Source organism: Ipomoea triloba, chromosome 13, assembly GCF_003576645.1.
Source record: "Ipomoea triloba cultivar NCNSP0323 chromosome 13, ASM357664v1".
Taxonomy (NCBI): Eukaryota; Viridiplantae; Streptophyta; class Magnoliopsida; order Solanales; family Convolvulaceae; genus Ipomoea; species Ipomoea triloba.
The window spans coordinates 26,133,733-26,155,232 of NC_044928.1; the positions used below are offsets into that span (position 1 = coordinate 26,133,733).

Sequence of the window (21,500 nt, forward strand, 5' to 3'; positions counted from 1 at the left end):
AGTCATGGAATATCTACTTTTGACGTGCAATGCATTAAGAGGACAATATAAAATTCGTTTGTGTACTTTTCCACTGACAAATATATATTCTTGTTATTATATATCGTGCTAAAACAAAAATAAAATAAAATAAAATAAACATGCACAGAATTAGTTGGTGATGAATTTCCTCTAAAATTCAATTACTTTTTTAAAAGTGAAATCAAATAATATTACCAAAATTATTACAATACTTTTAATATTTTTGTTGTTAATAAAAAACATATATATTCTTTCTTTTCTCAATATAGTTAATATGACAAAAATACTCTTGCAGTTTTTTTTAAAAAGTATTTTAGATAAATGTAGCATTGTAGTAAAGAGTATTTTAGTTTGTTTAGGTATGGTATGAGTGAGAGATTTTCAAAAAAAAAAAAAAAAAAAAGGTATTGTATGAGTGTGATAAAACTACATGAGTTAAAATGGTTACTCAAAACATGAGCGGTACTCATCAGAATGCGTTCACTAAATCTAAAATGATAACTCTTCTATATCGAGATATCAAAATACACGTACTTTTAGAATCCACATCAAGAATATTACTCAGTGCACAGTGCACACTCATGAGTAGTGATTAAGATTTTTCTCGAATAATTTTCTACTACATCTCAGGCCACATAATTCAAGATTAGTAATTAATAATGTTGAGTAAACTTGCCATGATATCACTATTAAAAAAATTGTATTGATCATTATGTCCTCGGGAAATTTTTATTTCTCTTTTTATCTTTTCCAATTAAACTTTAGTAATTTATTATACCCCTTTTCCCCTTATATTGGTAAATTAGCTAAAGTTTATTTATTTAAAAAATACGGAGTATTATATAACCAAAAAACAATTAGATAAAGTTCTCATGCGGCAAACTGATTCATGATGACGGCAAAAGAAAACTACACTTTGACTCCTTAGAAGACATTTGGAATATTAGAATCTTCTTATGAATAAAAAATTAAAGGATGATGTTAGTTTGGAACTAAACAAAGACTGAAAATTTTGCTCTCAAAAGATTGAATTCTTAATCTTCTCCGACAATATCTGGAAGGTCACACTGTAGGGATGAGACTCGATCCCTGCTCTTTGCTCTCAAACTTCACTTCCTGTGACCAGTCGGTTGCCCATGTGGGCAAAGGCACTAGTAGCCACACAATGACCATATAGCTTTATCCTATCACAATATTATTAGAAATTTTAATTTTACAATATCATAAGAAAAAAAAAAGTCCTGTAGCTACTATTACAAATAAAAATATATATTGTATTTTTGTAAATAAAAGACAAAATTGCCTTTTCTCTTTTATTTTAATATTAAATAAAAATAATTAATGGATGGATGTTATATACGTATACTAGTGTAGTGTTAAAATGCCTTAGTTTGTAATATAAATGAGTAAAATTCAATTTTTTTTTTTTTTTTTTACATTTTAAGAATGGTGGCAAAGGGATTACAAGACAAAAATAATCTCTATATAAGAAATAAGTGTTGGACATGACCGAGTTTAGCCCGCTTGATTTGAGACGTGGTTAAATGGTTAATGTTCGCCTACTTATTTCACTTTTTTTTTTTTTTTTTGAGTGCATAGCTACTTTCTCAACCTACTGAAGCACAAAGAGTCAACAATCGCCTCCACTGATGCTCGAACTCACTCCTTTACACGTGAGAGTGTAAATCGGATGTCACTAGACCACAAGGTCTTTAGCAATAGGAACTCTGTAGTTAAGTGCTTGCCTTACCAGAGTCTCACGATGGGAAATATTTATCCTGATAAATTTGATATCTATGACTTTAAATATAAAATTAGAAAATACTTCTCATGAAATTATTTTAGATAAAATTCGAAATTATAACAGGAGAACTCATCTATCTAGACAACTCATTATTGTTTATTGGCATCATGATTATCCATTTATCTTACCTTTCCTCACTTCATATAGTGAATTAATGATTCTATTTTCTCACTACTTCCCTTAATTGCCCTTTGTTCTTTTAGGGCGGCTGTATGATATTGAGATATGATCCTCCTTGCACTTGGAGCAATAACTATAATGCACTATGCTTATCAAGTATGGTGCACTACATTTTTTAAAATAATTACGTTTAACTTGACAATTTGACATGTATGCTATCCTAAATGAACCCAAGATTAAATTAATTTAATCCCATAAAATGCAAATGTCAATGTAGTATGCAAAACAAAAACTAATAGTAATAAAAAAAATCATTAAATTTAAGAAAAACTGTCAATTAGGTCACTGAACTTTATTGTTTTTGTTTTATTGAATTATGTGTAATTGAACAATCAAACAAGTAAAATCTGTGCAATTATGATATTTTTTCTAGTGGAATCCAACCACATTGCTTACATGGCATGTAATAAGAGTTTTTCTTTCCTCTGCCGTGCTAGTTAGGAAAAAATATTGAAGTCTTCTTAGACCGCATTCCTGGCAAGAAAAAGAGAAAGAAAAAAAAATATCTTTTTTTATGAAGTCTTTTTAGACCGCCTTCCATGTATGTATATGAGTATGTCATGGATCTTTTGCCACCTTCCCTACATGAAGCCTTATTGGGCTCATTACAAAGTCTCTTTGGACATCCTTTCCATGCTCTAGGGTCTTAACCATTCTCTTGTTGGCCTCCCCCAGCTTGTGGATTGCTCAATTGTGTGGGAAGCAACTTTACCTAAGCGTTGGGCCGGGGCCAGTATCGTAACTGTATGTTGCGCCAGGCTGGGTTGTGCCTCCCACTACTGTTAGGCCAATGATTGGATATTAGGCCCAGATCTCTAGGGGCTCGAGTTAGTTTTTGTAGTTGTAGTGTTCTCTCCAACTGTTAAGGTGCCTATTGGGCCTCTAGTTTCTTCTAGGCTAGAAATAAACCCTAGGAACACGATTGACTCCTTCCTTGCCGGCTGAGGTGTTCCCATAGGTCTTTGGAATGTTTTCTTTCTAATCCAGTCATTTTGTTATACTACAAGGTTAATTTGAGAAAGGGGTGTAAAATTGGATAGATTTTAAGGACGTGTACTTTTCGTAACAATTCTCACAAACAGAGACAATGATAATTTTATGGGATCGACCCTATCATAAACTTTGTCGAAATTATATTTTGGGCAGGTAAAAAATAATAATAGTATTTAATGAACGTTAGGCTCAAATGATATTCTACAATAGGTAAGCAAAGCACAAAGGTCCAAGACTTGACCCCCTTACTTGACTTCCCATCCAAATGACAAGCAATCTGTAGAGTTACGTTCAAGCATGGGTTTGTGGTTGGGAGGATGGACTAGCTAGAGACCACTGGACTACAAGTCTCGATGAGGATGTTGATGTTGTTTTTTTGAAAAAGGATGTTGATGTTGTTAGAAGGGGGTAATTGAATAGTATCCTTTCCCCAAAATTAAGACACCCTTTTATAAGTATTCTTTCCCCAAATTAAGATACCCTTTTATAGATCCTTTCCTCAAAATGAGTTGTTGTCATGTCTCGATCAATATTGTCCACCCACTTATCATCACTCCAAGTCATCACGCGTCACTATACGTCTATACCCAACCCCTTCACTAATATGTATTGTTTATTGTTTTCACTTGAATAACATATAAGGTGGATTAACTTATTTCCACCCTAGTAGCTAATCTTACAAGTCTAAGGTTTGTATCAGCTTATTAACTTGAGCCATACAACCTTTTAGACTCCAATATCAATTAGTTCCTGAAACCCCACCCATTGGCCCAACTGTCTTTGGACGGTTGGACCCAAGTCGTATGGCTCTATCAAATTTAATATATGGTGTCAAATTATACTCATTTATAGATATATCAATCATTATACCAAGGACCATAGTTCATTGACATAAGGTTTAATTCATTGACATAAGGTTCATTATTAGTATACTGAAAGTTTGTTTTTAGTATATTGAATGTTCATTTTTAGACATGTTACCAAAAATGAACCTTCAGTACATAAAAATAAACATTTACCTATAATACACATTACAATGTGAATCGTGGTCCAGCATAATTTGTCACTACTATTCAAATTCAAATCTTTAGTATTATGTACAAATTGAATACGAAGCGAGCTGGCTGAGAGTAGCCCCAATTTTGAGTGCATCTAGTTCATTCCTCTTAGCCTCCATATTCATTTCAATTTTTAGATTTTCTGTTTATTTCATTGTAAAATATATATAAATGTAGTACAAATAGAATTAATATGTAAATAATTAAAGCAAACATGAACTTCAACAAAATGAGAGCCTTCAATTATTACCCATTGATCCTTATATTTTAATTTGAACAAATATATTTTAAGAAGGTCCCGTAAATGTAAAATAGAAAAAATATAGGGAAATAAATGAGTCGCCCATTAATGCCACTATCTCCAATGGTGTGTTATCACATAAATACAAATACACATATTATTATCACATAAATACAAATACACATATTAAAACACTAAAACTTGTGCCATTAGCCTTGTACTCAAATGGCATATAGTGATTTGCCTATATGGGAGGTCATGAGATTGAGGCGATACTAATTTTTTGTGCTTCAACAGGTAGAGAAAGTATGTAGAGTTAGTTCACTTAGTTGTATTCAAAAAATAAAATTAAAAAAAAAACACTAAAACTTGTATAATATAATTATTGATTAATGAACAGAGGACCAAAAAAACAGTAATAGTTAAATTAACTTCTAGCTTACAAAAAAGGGAAAATTCTATACATGTAAATAAAGTAATATTTCTTCACCCAACAAGACCTAACAACGCCCTTTTCTCCCAACAAAGAAAGAAGAAAAAAAATAACGGAATAGGAATATAACAGCAGAAACATTGTTTTAACTCATCACAGTCACCAAAAACCCGGTGACAAGGATCACGAATCTTCAAGGCAGAATTTCCACTTCATGTAGATCTGGCATCTGATGGCACAGATGACAGAACAAATGATGTTTCTTACGATTTACGAAAGCCTGCCTGTTGAAGCTAGTGAAGCTGCCCCGTCTGTCGTTCAATTAAATGCTGTGAATTGTGTCCACTCTGTCAATGATGTCCAACGCTTTGGTTCGGTCTTTGTCAAAGTTTATAACAGGAACAGAAGACGGTCGCCTGATGGGGAAAGGGTCTTTCTTGATCTCGCTTGTACTAGGTGAATGGCTGCTGCTCTTGGTCAGGCGGTGGTGCTTGCTCAATCTGGTTCTTGCTGTATCAAATTCCTGACTTTTACTGATTCCTGGCGTTAGCTTCCTCTTGCTTACGTCGCGAAGCATCTCTTGGTCTTCGACTGTCAATGTGGGAGATGGAGAGTTTGGCTTCTGGGTTGACAACTGAATCGTCTTCTGATTAGGGGACCGGATTGGAGATTTTACGGGAGATCTAACGCTGCCATTAGGGGAAGATCTTGACTGACTAACAAGATGATGTAACCACACCACAAGTTCAAGAATATAGGTTTCAGTCTTCTCCTTATCTGCATGATAAAGTGTCTCAATTCGAAGTAGATCAGTCTGCCCAGCAGATTTCCGATTCATCTCAGGCCTAATATATAACAAAGCATATGTTGTAGCAAAAATAAATCCCAAGTAAATCCAATTGGTTTAAATAATAAGTAAAACATATATAATGAGGTTACCCTGTATTTGCCCATTCTCCAACCCATCCAAAGCCGTGATGTGCCCTGGAACGTAAACTTTTTCATCAACTGAAAGCACAAGTATTTGCACAGAAAGAGAGATGAAACTATACAAAACAAAAGGTTTTGCAAGGCAAAAAAGTTCTCCATGATTAAATATCTCATGCAACCTTTCATGCAGAGAAATAGAGGCTCTAAATATCACCAAACAAATCTTTAAAATTTTTAACCATGGTATCATAATAAGCATGGCAAAATGCAAAATGGAACTGTTGGTCAATATCAAATAGTTAACCAAAGAAATATGACCCAACCTATCAAGTCCAAATTGAACTAGTACAAACTCATTAAGTATAGAAAAATATAATAATATCTATACATGTGCACGCACACACATACAGTTACTGCCGTGCTCTAAGGCGAAGGATTAAGTATGAATATTATGGATGCAATCACAACCCCAATGAAATTAACAAATTGCCACTATAAGAAATGAGAAATAGTGTAAGAGAGAAGTTCTACTTGGTTGTATTGGTTGCCATAGGTACAAGCCATTCCAATGTTTTCTCCATTTCAGATTTTATTTGAGAGACTGTCAACTGCATCAAGACCATCCATGAGAGCCAAGAGTGATCACAATTAGTAATAATTTTACTAACATGTGTGCTTTCCAAAAAATTCACGTGAAACAGGAAAAGTATTGTTACTCAAAAGATAGACTTCGTCAGGATTGTATGAAAGATGAAATAAATACCTCCTCTTTAAGTTGGAATGACTGTAACTTGAATCGCAAAGCAGACTTTATGTTTGGTGGCAGACCTTGGTAAAGAGCATCTCTTGTATTAGGTGGCACTGAACCCGATCGAGTAACCTGATGACATTAAAATTAAAACACTTGATTTGAAGTTTGTTATTTCAATTATTTAGCCCAACCAAAAAATAATAATAATCATAATAAAATTGTAAACAAGAGCTAGTGGTCAGAGAAGATACAAAAGGAAACTAAGTGTGTCAAATAGTAATAGATTCAATCTTCAGAAAAATATTCACTCTTAAAACAAACTAAATACTTACAAGTGTATCAATCTGAGTGATAACATTTGCATAATGCAATGCAAGACCTGCAGATCCCAACCTTAGGTGGTGGTTTTTTATTGGTTTACCCCCATCTACAAGGTATCAGCAAAAACATAAGAGATAGAATACTGTAAATTCATAGATAAACAGCAATCCATCACATAGAACACTTTCATAGGAGATGATACATGACAAGCATGATCCAAGTACCCGGCAGGGAGTGCATCAAATAAAGTTATTAATAAAGCTACAGGCTATACCTAGAATTCATGCAAACTTTATTTTTTGTTTTTATTGGGTATTGCTCAAGGTCTATAATAACCCAAAAAAAGGGATTTTGAAAGAATAGAGCAGCTAACACCCTGGCACAGTTTTCTCATCAAGCTAGTTTTGACTTGACAGTGCTCAAGGCTCCTCCCATATGTTTTACAAGCGCTCTTGAAAATTTGATAGTAAAACAGCAAGTGCTCCTTGCCACCTCTCATGTGATTGATGTGAAAAGAATAGATAATAGCATGCCAGCTTCAGAAGAGAGCCATAAGTTATTGTTTCTGAATGCATTACCAGCACTTCCAGAGGTAGCATGAATCTCCAAATGCAGGAAATGAACAATATCCACCAATTTCTCCATCACCTTAAATTAAGAGAATAGGAATTAGCTTTCATCAGATGCAAATAGGTTAACCAGGACATTTTTGAATGATTACATACTAAACAAATTAATGGTTTTAAAAAGCCATGTTCTTAGCATGCAAAAGTGCAATTACCAGTTATAATTAAAGAAAAGAACATAAATCAGCACTGACTTGCTACCTCTTCCAATATTTTTGACCAAAGAGACTTCTTTTTCAAACTTTTTACATGTTTCTTCTGACTTTTCAACTCAGCCCTTAAGATTGCAAGGCCATCTCCTAACCATAGAAAATGAATAGAACAGAAAGCAGTCAGCAACATATAAGAAAAGAATCATAGTGAAAAATATAGAGTAAAATATAGCAATAGAACATAAATGAAAAGCAGCAGATCATCAAAATGAAGACAATAAAGCAATAATAAGCAAGAGAATGGATAAGAATACCAAAAGCCATACAAGACCATAGAGAAAAATTAAATAAAGGCACCATTCAAAGAGTATTCTGATCTGTATTAAGCATTCAAATGCCTTTTTCAGAGGAACCTAGCAAATATTCAATTAATACTCTCTTCCCTCCTGCAACCAGCCCGAAGCATTTCAGACAAATGATTTAAATAAAAAATAAGTTGCGCAATTATCACTTCTGCACATAAAAAGGTGTACAAAATTACTCCAGTTCACATTCCACAAGATTAAGCAGAGTACATGAAATAGTAAGAAGCAATATTCCCCATTTCCCCTACGGACAGGTGCCATTTATTGACTTAATGTTACAGATAAAGAAAAAGATAAAAAGGAATTTGCTCCCAACAACAAAAATTCCCAAACAATCATTCAACCCATAAAACATGGAAGCTCAATGCAATTCTATAGAGCCACTTAATCAGAAGGTTTAAAACTACTCAAGGTTGAAGAAATTGTTATAATCCAAATTTGATAAAGCTGGTCCTACAATAATAGTAGTAGTAGTAGTAGTATGAAACAATAATAATAATGTTATTATTAATAGTAAAGAAAATTCAGTTTCCCCTTCCAACAAGGAAGTCAATACAAGACAAAATTGCAATTAATGTAAAGTAAAAAGCTGCATAAATTACCTCTCTGGGCAGCACTTGAATTATCATCTTCTTGAGCTTTACGCCGATAATCCTGCTCAAATCTGTCCAAGGCATGCAATTCATGATATAGTTCCTAAAAATAACAATGAATATCTTCATTAGATCTAAGATACTGAAATCAATAGCTAAGTTCATTAGTTGGAAGAACACCATCTATGAGCAAGCAGTCAGCATAAACAACTATTTTGAGACAAGATTGCTTTTCCATAAAACAATGACTACAGCAATCCTTTTCCACAAAATTTATTGAAACAAAAGAAATTGAAGCGCTGGCTGAAATCTTAAACAGAAAAGAATCTAAAGAATGAATCCAGCTCCTGTTCTTATTTTGGCTAGTTTGGAATGAAAGAATATGCACCACTTTTAAGGTCATGAATAATATGTGGAAATATTCAAATATTTCTTTCTGCATGCTCTTTTCTAGTTTTCTTTTGAACTCAAGGAAAGACACCAAGTGCTCTTTATTTGGATTATTGAATTATTCTTTTCGATATGTTCATACTTGTATAGTGTTTTTTCCTCCTGTTCAACTCTTCTGCTGGACATCCTTGTACCATAAAAAGATCAATAAGAGTTGCATGGGCTTATTTGTTTCTATATTGTAAGGGTCTTTTTGTGAACTGGAGCAGAATTGACAATATATGACCCTTTGGATTATAAAACTACTCAAATACTGTAGTATCTCTTAATTGGAATTAACAAGATGACTGGAAAGAGTTTCAGTTTTCATATACCTGAGCCCCACACCTTCCTAACTACCCATAAGAAAACAAAATAGAAGGCAAAATGTCAAAAGGTTAACAAGAAAGAATCTGGAACTAACATAGTAACATCAAATACAGAAATACACAGCCACCCAGCTTGTACTGAAATTTAGATCTAATATGCAATCTTGAGTGACATGCTGATGATAATAACAATAACTAGTGGTTATGCTACATTGCACTGCAACCTTTAATCACTATATAGTGGGAATTGAGCCCTGGACAGCTGGACTATGAGAGTTCTCTTTACTCTTTAAGCTTCTAAAAGTGACCTAACATTACTTAATACTTTTTATGCTTCTACATAATTGATAAAAGCTCAGGTGATCTACCTAGTCATGAATGGTCAATTTCATATGTACTCCTTTGGTATATACTCTGCAATTTATAGCATTTCATATTGATTTATCATTGCAATTGAAACTATTCCTCAATTCCAACTGCACACTGGCTGGACCTATTGGCCAGTTTACTGCTATGTACCAGAAGGAATACCATAGAATCTTAAACATAGAATAAACTTCCAACTTTCAAGCAGATATGCTTCAATTGGTGTATGACATTTGGATAATTAAAAAAAATGTCAATATACATTACAGCTTAGTGAGCTTACAACGCACCCCCAAAACCCCACCCAGAAAGCAAAATACATGTTTCTCTGATTTTGAAACATTAGTTTGCTAGAGATAATGCAGAAATTGCTGCTAGCATCAAATCTGCCTTACAGTCTATCAGTTGCTTTGAGCACTCTTTGCTCAAATGGAAATAATAATTGCATCCCTCAGCACCCACCACTCTAAATATACATCTCCCATATTCATGCCATTTTCAAATCAACCAATCTATGCATCCCTTTTCAATAGTCATTTATTTTTTCAGCCAATCACCATCCTACATTCCACTTTTCTACAGCTCAAGTTTTATCCTTCAAGCTCTTTTAAAAGGACAAAAAGTAGAAGGAACTTGAAATCAAGGACATAATACTCACGGCAGTATATTGAACCATTGTCATTAACTGCTGCATCACCCCTTCTGCTTCTACTTTCAGTTGTTCGTTGGGTGTGAGTTCTGATTCCAACCTGCAGTCATAGAAGGCACAACAAACGATATAAAACATACTTTGCAGTGAACAAGAAGCTGTATAGTTAAACTTAGAGCCAAGAGTGTCATAAGTACTTCTCAAAATAACGGTCCAAGTTGTGCCACTGAGGATCTTTGCAACGATTTCCAAAGCGAATCACCTCTCCAGAAAATATTTTCAATTCATCTCTGCAAGATTAGCAAAAGTTAAATAAATTAAAAACCTAGGCAGCATATAATTACTACTATTTGTTTACTGCTATTGGCACCTCTTGTCTGCTGCAGCAATTCTCAAGAGTTCATCCATATCCTTCGATATTAAACGTTGCACCCCTTCTGAGGGTAGCACAACCTCCTTCAAGTTTTTAATGTTCTCACTTGAAAGGGAGTTCATAAGTTTTGCACCCTTGACAATAGTGTTCGCAACTTCAAAAGCCAAAATTGATATTTTATTTCCTTTAGTAGCCATGCTGGATGCAAAACCGCCACTCAGGTTTAAGTTTGTCATGCTGCTACCTAGTGTGTCCAACACATCATAAGCCTTCCCGCCAGCTCTCCCCAAAAGTGAACTCACTTCTGAAACCTGTCATGAGCAGACAAAAATATAAACAAGCATATAACTGATTCCAATGAATTCTGCCTTTCATGCCATTCACAGAATTATATCAAATTATCAATACACTTCATATGTTAGATTATGTACAGAAAATTACTTGCAACATTAAAAACATTAATAACAATTCTAGTTTGGGATTAAGGCTTACTTAAGTATTGAATATTAATTGCAGATCCTTCAAATTATGCTGATGCAACAATGTTTCAAGGACAGATTACAACTAAAGAGTAATATGATTAACCAAGACTTGGAATGTTCACTTAAGGGAAGGAGGTGGTTTGGGTCTTCAGTTTTAATTTCTACAACACCTCTTTTATAAGAAATTGGTTATGGGTTTCCTTTTAGAGTGCAATCTCCATTAGGAATGAAATAATCAGAACTTTTAAAAGATTGGGCAGGAATTGGAAATTTGGAAGATGGAACATGTGTTGATGACACAAGGTCTCAGAAGTGCATTCTACATGCAGATTCGTTAGCATTCTAAGAGCTGGAAATGGTTGTGCTTCCATTTAGCAAAGGATATGTGGAAATGAATTTTTTTTTTTTTTTTAATTTCCTGTAACTTTCTGCATACATATAGGTTATCTTACAGTATCTGATTTGTTACATCTAGAGAAGATTCCCTACAAAAGGTCACATTACTTGCCAATGTGTACACTTTACGAATTTGAATGATACCCTAGTGCTTATCAGAATTTTTTATTTAAAAAACTTAGCAAATTAGGATATGAGAATAAAATGCCAAAATTTATTAGAACACTAATTTAGAAAATAGTATAATAATATAATAAATACAAAATGACAACTACCATAAATAGACTTTCTAAATTAATTACTAATTAGGAAACAAAATTAATCAAATTAAACGTTTAATTTAGCTGACAGCATAAACAGTTTTTTTTTAATGATTTCATGCCCCATCATCAGCGTACAACTGCAATAATATAAACACAATGGTATTTTTCACCTCCATATAGAAAACATAAAGCAGCTACACTAATAAAGAGCTCTTTCGTGTGCCCAAGAAATTGGAAGACATTTGTGGTTAAATTTGTGCTTACATATTTCTTCCTCTATTTGAGATTTCTTATAAGTTATAATTGCATCTTGCTATTAAAGTAGAAAATTTATTTAAAAATAAAATCCAGGATAATATGTGTATATATATTATTTAGCTCCTTCTCGTCCTGTTTAATGTTCTTCCTCCATAGCTTTGGTAAATGAGATAAAATAGTGATTGAAAATCTTTTCTTAGCTCTCCAATTCCTTAAACTCTAAAAGCAGTTTAAATCCTGTCAGAACCTATAAATTCTCAGTCATATGGATCTACTGATTATAGCATTACCAATTTACCATTGACACAAAAAGTACAGAACTAAAAACAGTCTTCCACAAATTATCCAGTCTTCTGCCCATAATGCACTACATTGATTTCTATATGGGTGTGTGTTTGTATCAGAGTGAAGGACTTGAATTCTTCTAACCCTATATGCATTTCAGAAACAGAACTGTATAATTACCCATAGTGTCCAACAATTGCATAGTTAATTGGCCAATATCAGTAAACAATGTGCACACTTTATGCAATCTTAGCATTAGTATGTATGGCTATTAATCACATCTAATAATAACAAAACCTTATTGAAACCATTATACTTATAGTGATCATCTAATAGACCACACTCTCTTCAGTTTTTAAACAACTGGTTAGTCTTAAATTCGGTATAGGAAAAAGTATTGTATAATCAGAATCTTCTCAATCAGTCTGAATGCAATATATCAATTAGTTTAATTTATTGAGTTTTGATTAGTGTAGGAGGATTATTGCTGACAAGGAAACTATTTGCCGTTTTTACAAACCCTTGTTTTCATGTAACTATGTAAGTCAACACTCAGCAATTTTGCACCAATTTAATACACATCAAACACATTAGACTGCCAAAATATCCACTGATTTTTACTACTTTTCTAATAAACAAACAGCTCTAACACGTATATTTATTCATTTATTTATTTTGGGTATAGTGCCTTCGTAGTTTACTCAAAAGCAACAATATAATAGTGTTTATTGACACCACAACACCTATAACTGTTAATCCCTCATATAAATTTTTTGAACTCTGAACATTTTCTATTATCTTGAGAAACATAAATTAATTAACAATAAGAGTAAAATGCAAAAATTAAAAAAAAAAAATTATTAAAAAAAAAAATCCCATACATATTTGGGACTGCATACCTTTGCCATGGCCACTTGTTTGGATCTCGTGGATCTAGATTTCTGCGAGAGGGTTCTAGATAAACGAGGAATCCCATCATTGATGTCATCCATTTCGGCCCCACGGGAAATAGCATCAATCTCTGGGAAAGAAAAAGGTGAATCATTTGGATGCTTATCCAAGCTTTCCACAGCACGAGATTGTGTAGGATTGGCATTCACTTGTGTGGGCAATCCTCGTGACTGATAAACCATCCCAGCACCAAAATTAAGGTGGCCATTGACATGTGAAAGACCACCAGCAGAAGCACCCTCGGCGGTCGCCCTTCTTGAGCAAAGCCCACCCATCTTGCTGTAATTAAGCTTAACCTAATTTAATCTCAAGCTTTCCATCAAAAAATCAAAAAGAACCAAAATATGTACATATCCCAAATGAGCTGCCTGCTTCAAAGTACAAAACAGACCCTCTTTGTGGAAGTCAATGATAAGACCAATTCAGCGCAACAACTGGATTTCAAGTAAACCAGTCTCAAGTCTGTGTCCAGAGCTTGACTACGTTCTTGACCAAACTTTCCCTACTCTAAGCAGATGTAGCCAAGTCAATTAAAGTCAAACTGCAAAAAAAACCATAACCAAGAAAGATGAATTTCACTTCAAACAACTGAAATTCAAGAATCAGCATAAAATTCCATTACCAAAAGAACTCATAGATCAGCTCAAATGAATAGCCACCCAAACTGAAGAATGTGCCACATATAGAGAGCATAGAGATTGAGCCCAAAAAAGGAGCAAAAAATAAAATAAAAAACAGCTCAAAGAGCAAAACCAATTATTACCATATGTCAACCCAGAAACACAATCATACTCAAGTATCAAGACAAAAATGTGTAATCGAGTACCCGATTGGGGCTAAAAATTTCCACTATCATTACTCGAATTCGAGCTGAACAGTTCAAAATCCAAATAACCAGCACACCACATACACAAACAGATAAAACAGAGCGACTTATGCACACACACAATTTACACACACTAAGCATTCCATTGGAGAATGGTTTACCAAGATAGAGAGAAGGAGAAAAAGAAGACGAAGAGCTGGATCTAAGAGGAGATTGCTATGCGGATTATATAGATGATGAATGTACAGATTGAGGTTTTGCTGATCGCGGCCAAATGCTGGTTCGCGTTGGGAGTTGGGGGTTGGAGAGCGGTGTCCGGTGAGAGGAATAGCTCTCTCTCTCTCTCTCTCTCTCTCTCTACGTGGCCTGAAATACCAAACCGAACCGACTAGGCGGCTGACGCAGTGACGCCCCGCCGTTTCTCTCTCTATCTCTTCTGGTCAAAGCACCGAGAAAGGAGAGCTTCCTTCCAAGCCCAGCCAGCTACAACACATACGACATGCTATACACTATACAGAAGATACCGATAAACTAGCTTTCGTAAGTTTATACGTGAAAAGGTGTGAACACATTTATTTTGACCCAACAAAACAACACACTATTTTGACCCAACAAAACAACACACCATTTCTCATTTCTGACGTCCTAAACACTTCTCCATTTACCAAAACTAGACTCCACTGCAATCTTCTCTATTTTTATCAATTCAATTTATTAATTATATCTCTTATCTTCTCTATTTTTATCAATTCAATTTATTAATTATATCTCTTATCTTCTCTATTTTTATCAATTCAATTTATTAATTATATCTCTTTCTTTTTTTTTTTCACTATCGAACACAATGACTAATCTTCTCGTTGAATTATAGGACCACTATCGAGTGGGACAGTTAGTCTGAAGATTTAAAGTTGTTCCATACACAAAACCAATTATTGAACCATTGACTTTTGATTGACGATGGATGAGTCACTTCCAATCAACCACACCTCCCTGGTTGAATGACTCTTTGTAAAACCGTCTCACACAAGTTTTTGTCATTTAAAAAAAATTGTTAACAAAAAAATCACTAACTTTTGTAAAAAAAGAGATATCATATAAAGAATTTAATTTTATAAAATTAGCGATCATATGTTTATATGGTAAGTGATATTAGTGTGACTAAAACTTCCTATCACTTATACTACCATATGTAATAAACGTGAATTGAAAAGGTTATATTGTAAGTGATATTAGTGTGACTAAAGCTTCCTATCACTTATACTACCATATGTAATAAACGTGTATCGAAAAGGTTATATTGTAACTTTGTAAGTGATATTAGTGTGACTAAACCTTCCTATCACTTATACTACCTATGTAATAAACGTGTATCGAAAAGGTTATATTGTAACTTTGTAAGTGATATTAGTGTGACTAAAACTTCCTATCACTTATACTACCATATGTAATAAACGTGTATTGAAAAGATTATATGGTAAGTGATATTAGTGTGACTAAAGCTTCCTATCACTTATACTACTATATGTAATAAACGTGTATTGAAAAGGTTATATTGTAAGTGATATTAGTGTGACTAGAGCTTCCTATCACTTAAACTCCCAATAATAATTGGTAACGTAAATGATATTAATTTAGATGGCATATTTTTTAGAAACACTTATGGTCAAAGTAGTTTCCAGAAATGTATTTGAGATACTAAATTTATGCAATTATAAGAAGATATAGCTTTGGAAAGTTTAATTAATGTTTCATAATGGAAGGTTGGAATTTATTAGTGCTGATTTCCCAAAGTGGTTTAATAAGCAAAATTTTGAAATTAACTATTAGAAGATACAACAAATTTTGTTGCGGACGAAACTAGTTTTAAAAAGTTAAATGAACAAAGAGCAAAGGAGCATTGGTGGAGGGGTGGTGATTTGAACACAAAGTACTTTCATAATTCAGTCAAAGCAAGGAGGAGGAGGAATAAAGTTACCAAGTTGAGGAATGAGGATGGAGCATGGGTAGATGATGTAGCTGGAATTGGCGACATTATTACGAGTTACTTTAATTCGTTGTTCATGGCTGAAAATGGCTCTATGGATGAAGTTATTGCATGTGTGAAAAATATAGTTAGTCCCGTGGATAATGATCAGCTTGTTAGGAGCGTGACTACGGAGGAAGTTCGCCATGCTTTGTTTCAGATGCATCCTGATAAATCTCCGGGACCGGATGGTTTTGGCCCGGGAAGTGGTTGGGGGAGAGGTGACTGCTTTTTGTCGTCAATTTATTATATCGGGCCGGCTTCCAGAAAGGGCGAATGATACTTTTGTTGTTCTTATACCAAAGAAATCGAACCCTGAATCTATGAAGGATCTGCGACCTATCGCTTTATGCAATGTGTTATATAAAATAGCTGCCAAGGTGTGTGCGAACAGATTAAAGCCTATGCTTGATAGAATTATTTCCGGTGCTCAAAGTGCTTTTGTCCCGGGACGTCTTATCACTGACAATATAATGTTGGCTTATGAGACCCATCATTTCCTAAAGCGTAAGACTCAAAGCAAGGAGGGGGTGGCGGCTCTAAAAATTGACATGAGCAAGGCTTACGATAGAGTCGAGTGGCGTTTTCTCCGGGCAGTTATGATTAAAATGGGATTTAGTTTGAAATGGGTGGATATCCTTTTGGAGACGGTTAGCTCGGTCAAGTATCATATTCTCCATGAACAAAGTCAACTAGGGTCTATTATTCCCGGGCGCGGTCTCAGACAGGGGGATCCATTATCTCCGTATCTTTTCCTGTTAGTGGCTGAAGGTTTGAGTGCTTTAATTGAAAATAAAATGACTAGAGGATTGTTGCATGGAGTGAGTGTAGCACGTGGAGCCCCACCGATATCTCATCTTCTATTTGCTGATGATTGTTTCTTGTTTTTGCGTGCAAATACCGTGGAGTGCCAACAAATGAAAGGAGTCCTTCAGAGCTATTCAGTTGCATCTGGTCAGCAAATAAACTTTGATAAATCTTTGGTATGTTTTAGTACTAATGTGCAACAGCATACTAGGGATGAAGTTGTTCACGAGCTTGGGGTCCGTGAAGGGGATACTTCGGGCAAGTATCTCGGCCTACCATCTCTTGTGGGTAGAAATAAAAAGATGATTTTGGGATTCTTGAGAGAGAGAATACTAACCCGAGTAAGAAGTTGGAACTCCAAGTTTTATCTCGTGCTGGTCGGGAGGTGCATCTAAAGAATGTTTTACAAGCCATGCCATGTTATGCAATGATGGTCTTCCTGCTTCCTGTTGGTCTATGTAAGGATATTGAAACCCTCTTCAATAAATATTGGTGGACAGGTTCATGTGGTGATGGAAAAGGAGTTCGCTGGAGATCGTGGAGTGGTCTGTGCTTTCCAAAAGAAAAGGGAGGGTTGAGATTCAGAAGGCTCCGGGAAATGAATCTAGCCTTACTTGGTAAACAAGCGTGGCGCCTAATTACTAGACCAAATTCTCTCGTGGCTAGAGTCTATAAAAGTCGTTATTATCCTAATGGTTCATTTCTTGACGCGACCCCCGGGAGCAATCCTTCTTTTATTTGGAGTGGACTTATTGAGGTTCAGGAGCTTATGCGACGGGGCTGTAGAAGATGCATTGGAAATGGTTTGACTACAAAAATAGGTACTGATCCTTGGCTACCTACGGATGAAAACCCATTTGTAACTACACCGCTGCATGGGACTGTTTATGAAGCTCCTGTCTCTTCCTTATTGAATCCACATGGAACGGGATGGGATGAGGAGTGTGTGCATGACATTTTCAATGAGCGGGATGCCAACATTATTATCAATATTCCAGTATGCATGAGACAACCTAGTGATGCTTGGGTTTGGTACAAGGAAGCGAAAGGCGATTACACGGTAAAGTCTGGTTACAGAATGTTGGTGGGAGAAACACAGGACAACAGACCATGGCATATGATATGGAATCTTAAGGTACCCCCTAAAGTGAAGGTATTTTGCTGGCAACTTGTCTCATCATATTTACCAACTCGAGATGCTTTATTGTTAAAACGAGTATATTGCTCACAAATGTGCCATATGTGTGGGCAGACCGAGGAGTCTGCTAGGCATTTGTTCATGGATTGTGTGCATGCTGCGACTATGTGGACAAAGCTAGGTATTACTACGACGAACTTTGGTCAAGGTACAGTGAGTGATTGGTTCTTTTATATGCTTACTATTTTGAATGAAGATATGAGATGCAAGTTTGTAATGGTATGTTGGGGGCTGTGGGGGAGCCGTAACAACATTATCTGGAATGGTGCTACCTTTGATTGCGATGATGTGATTCGTTCATGCCTTACCTTTATGAATAATTGGAAGGCAGTGCATACTCACATATTGATTCCGCAGGGCATGAATGAACTTTTAATGAAGTGGAATGCTCCGTTACCAGGACGATTGAAGATGAATACGGACGCTGCATTGGATGCTAATCATAATGTAATGGGCTTAGGCTGGGTTCTTCGAGATCACCTTGGTGTGTTTTTAGCTGCTAAGGCCATTCGTATAAGTGGTAATTACAGTGTCCAGGAGGCTGAGGCTATGTGTGTTCGTGAAGCGATGAGTTGGTTGCAAGGAACCGGGATGGGTAACGTAGATGTTGAAACTGATAGTCAACTCGTTTATTATGCTTTATCTTCGAATCCTTTTATTTCTGCTTTTGGTTTTCTTATTGACGATGTTAGAGAAGTTGCATCTACGATTGATGGTGTAGACTTCTGTTTTGTTAAGCGATCTGCGAATCGTGCTGCCCACATTATTGCTCGGGAGGCCGTTTCTTTGTCAGGTTGCGGGGAGTGGTTTGATGCTCCTCCCCTTTTTCTTGTTGATTGTCTTTCATCTGAGTTAATGAATTAAGTTCTTTTTCTCAAAAAAAAAAAAAAAAGTTAAATGTATTATCCGATGGTGTGTACAGTTACCATAAATGTTGTACTCCTCCTAGCAGTTGTTATACCATGAAGCATGGTCATGACTGATACTGTAATTGTGTTGAACTGATACTGCAGTTGTGTTGAAAGGGAACTGCAGTTGTGTTGAACTGATACTGTAGTTGTGTTGAACTGATAATGCAGTTGTGTTGAATTGATATTGCAGTTATGTTGAAAGGGAACTGCAGTTACACGAAATAGAAACCATTTCATCCGTCTATTTTCATTAATCAAAACGACGTCGTTTTGATGCCGTAGTCCAAAGTATAATTTGCGCTCCTCCTAGACTTTGAATTAATTGTGACGGTAACTTTCTTAGATTGATTACTATATATTCAATGTTGCACTTCAATATCTTTATTGACTATTCCATCCTTTCATCTAGATAGCAATGCTCTTCAATGAGAAATACTAAGAATAAGGTGGAAGATTAGTAATGACAAAAAGGTAAGGATTTGGGTGGATCAATGGATACTTATTTTTGTCCACTTATTTTTGTCCACAAAGCAAACATAGAATGAGAATCTAGTAAGGGTAAAATTTCATGAGGAATCTTGTAAGTTGATTTTGTAAATTCAACTAATTAATAGTTCGACAAACGATATATGTATTAATTAGTGAAGGAGGCAAAAAAATTTGTTGATCATAAAACTTTTAGACTCATCTGAAAATTCCTTTATCACACAATTAATATATCTTTTATTGATTCATAAATATATTTTTTAGCTAGATTTACTCCAAGTTCTCATAAATTAATATGAATAAGAAACCAGACATTAAAAGCTTATAAATTAGGGATGATGAAGATCCGTATTCCCATACCAATTAAGTATGAACCCTTTGATAGTTTGATATATAGGAATTGACCCACATTAGTTTAATATAACTAGTAATTTTAACTAATTTCAGAGTTTAGTCAAACTTTACATTCATATTATGTTGCAATGACATAGATTAGAGATATGAAAAAGAAGTCCGCAAACTCAATTCATTTGGTTTCTAAGTGGTAGGTTGTAGACAAGAACATATACAAGATCGAGCTTGACATTCACAGTGTGAGAGTTACGCCCGATGTGGTGGGTTGCTAAGTTACCGTGATTTACCGCTCTATTATTTTGTCAGACTGGGGTTTGAAACCTTGGGGGTGAGGAAATTTTGCCTTTTGTAGGCAAGAGATATGGACAAGAAAAAAACTCAAGGTTGTTATAAGGTCTGGACTGGATCTTTGTGCGCACATGAAGACTAAGATCTGACCGGTAGGCTGATTGTGCGACTAGCGATTTACCTTCGCAGTGACTCTAGAGACAGGGTCCTATAGGCTTAGGATTAGTATGATGAAACCAGAATCATCTCAGTTATAAAATAAAAATAAAAAATAAAAATAAAAACCTCATTTGTTTACCATGTAATCAATGCATTTATTCAGCAACTCACAATTAAGTGACTACATTCTTTTAATTGTGAAACCAGCGTCGCACATTGCCCTCCCCTGTAGGAGCTAAGAAGCCCAGGCCTATAGGTGGTAAAGATCTTATGTTGTGCGGCATAATTATAACTCTCTCAGGTGGATGTCATAAGTTTAAATCCTAATGGGGATATTGACTCTTTGTGCTTCAGTAGATTGAGAAAATATGTATGAACAGATACTACATTGTAATAGAGTCAATAGTAAAAAAAAAAGAAGACATTCTTTTAATTGTAAGTCTTTTTGCTCAAACTGATAATGAGTTAAATAATTTAAATTTTTAATTAACTTGATTGACGTGAGTGATTGTGTACTCTTATTCCTTAATCGACATCGGGGAGTTCAAACCCCAAATTTTGGCGATTTGATTGAGTTGCATTTCTACACTTGATTGGAAGTGTGCATAAATGATACGGAGTATAAGGCCATTCCCATTTGTGACTTTTAGTGGAATTTTGGAACAATAAAAGTTTTAGGGATAGTTTTTTAACAAATGGGAAGGCAAGACTTTGTTAGTTTCTTTCTCCCGGAAGAAAGGAGTTATTTGCAGTCTTCTGGACCCCACAATAATTAAGAGCATCTGTGCCTCACTGCAAATTTAGCGCCCAGGTTGGCGCATGCAGTGCACGCGCCAACCTGGGCGCGTATTAACCTTTTTTTTTAAAATTTTTTATTCTGTTTTTTACTTTGCTCTATTTTTTAATTTTTTTTTTTCCTCCAATCCTATTTTCTCTTTCCTAATCACACTTTCGAAAACTCCTCAAAATTCACGCCAAAACCCCAACTATTGAGGAAGGCCTAAGCTATCCGAAAAGACATGGTTTGGAAAACCATTTTTTGAGTTAGATTTTAATTGTTTGACTTTATCAAAACATTGAAATAAGTATTTGGTAATTGACTTTTTCAATTAGCATGTGAGATGCCCAAACACTGCTAATAGCAATGTTTTATAACAGCTTTTTTTTTTTTTTTTGGGGGGGGGGGGGGGGGGGGG

General features: G+C 35.0%; 1 protein-coding gene and 1 long non-coding RNA gene across 2 annotated transcripts; one reads left to right on the forward strand and one right to left on the reverse strand.

The window, feature by feature from the left end:
• Positions 1-4,666: 4,666 nt before the first annotated feature.
• Positions 4,667-14,587, reverse strand: LOC116002104. The gene is made up of 13 exons (XM_031242130.1): positions 14,237-14,587; positions 13,198-13,790; positions 10,612-10,925; positions 10,439-10,531; positions 10,251-10,341; positions 8,478-8,571; positions 7,560-7,657; positions 7,311-7,380; positions 6,744-6,838; positions 6,424-6,540; positions 6,192-6,268; positions 5,670-5,714; positions 4,667-5,575 (listed from the first exon to the last, which is right to left on the reverse strand). Exons 2-13 carry the CDS (start codon positions 13,522-13,524, stop codon positions 5,053-5,055), a joined length of 1,944 nt encoding a protein of 647 aa, XP_031097990.1. The 5' UTR covers positions 13,525-13,790; positions 14,237-14,587; the 3' UTR covers positions 4,667-5,052.
• Positions 14,588-18,007: 3,420 nt separating this feature from the next.
• LOC116001538 lies at positions 18,008-18,502 on the forward strand. Its single transcript, XR_004094239.1, has 3 exons — positions 18,008-18,061; positions 18,161-18,254; positions 18,464-18,502. It is a non-coding gene; the product is annotated as an uncharacterized LOC116001538 (long non-coding RNA).
• The last annotated feature ends 2,998 nt before the right edge of the window (positions 18,503-21,500 follow it).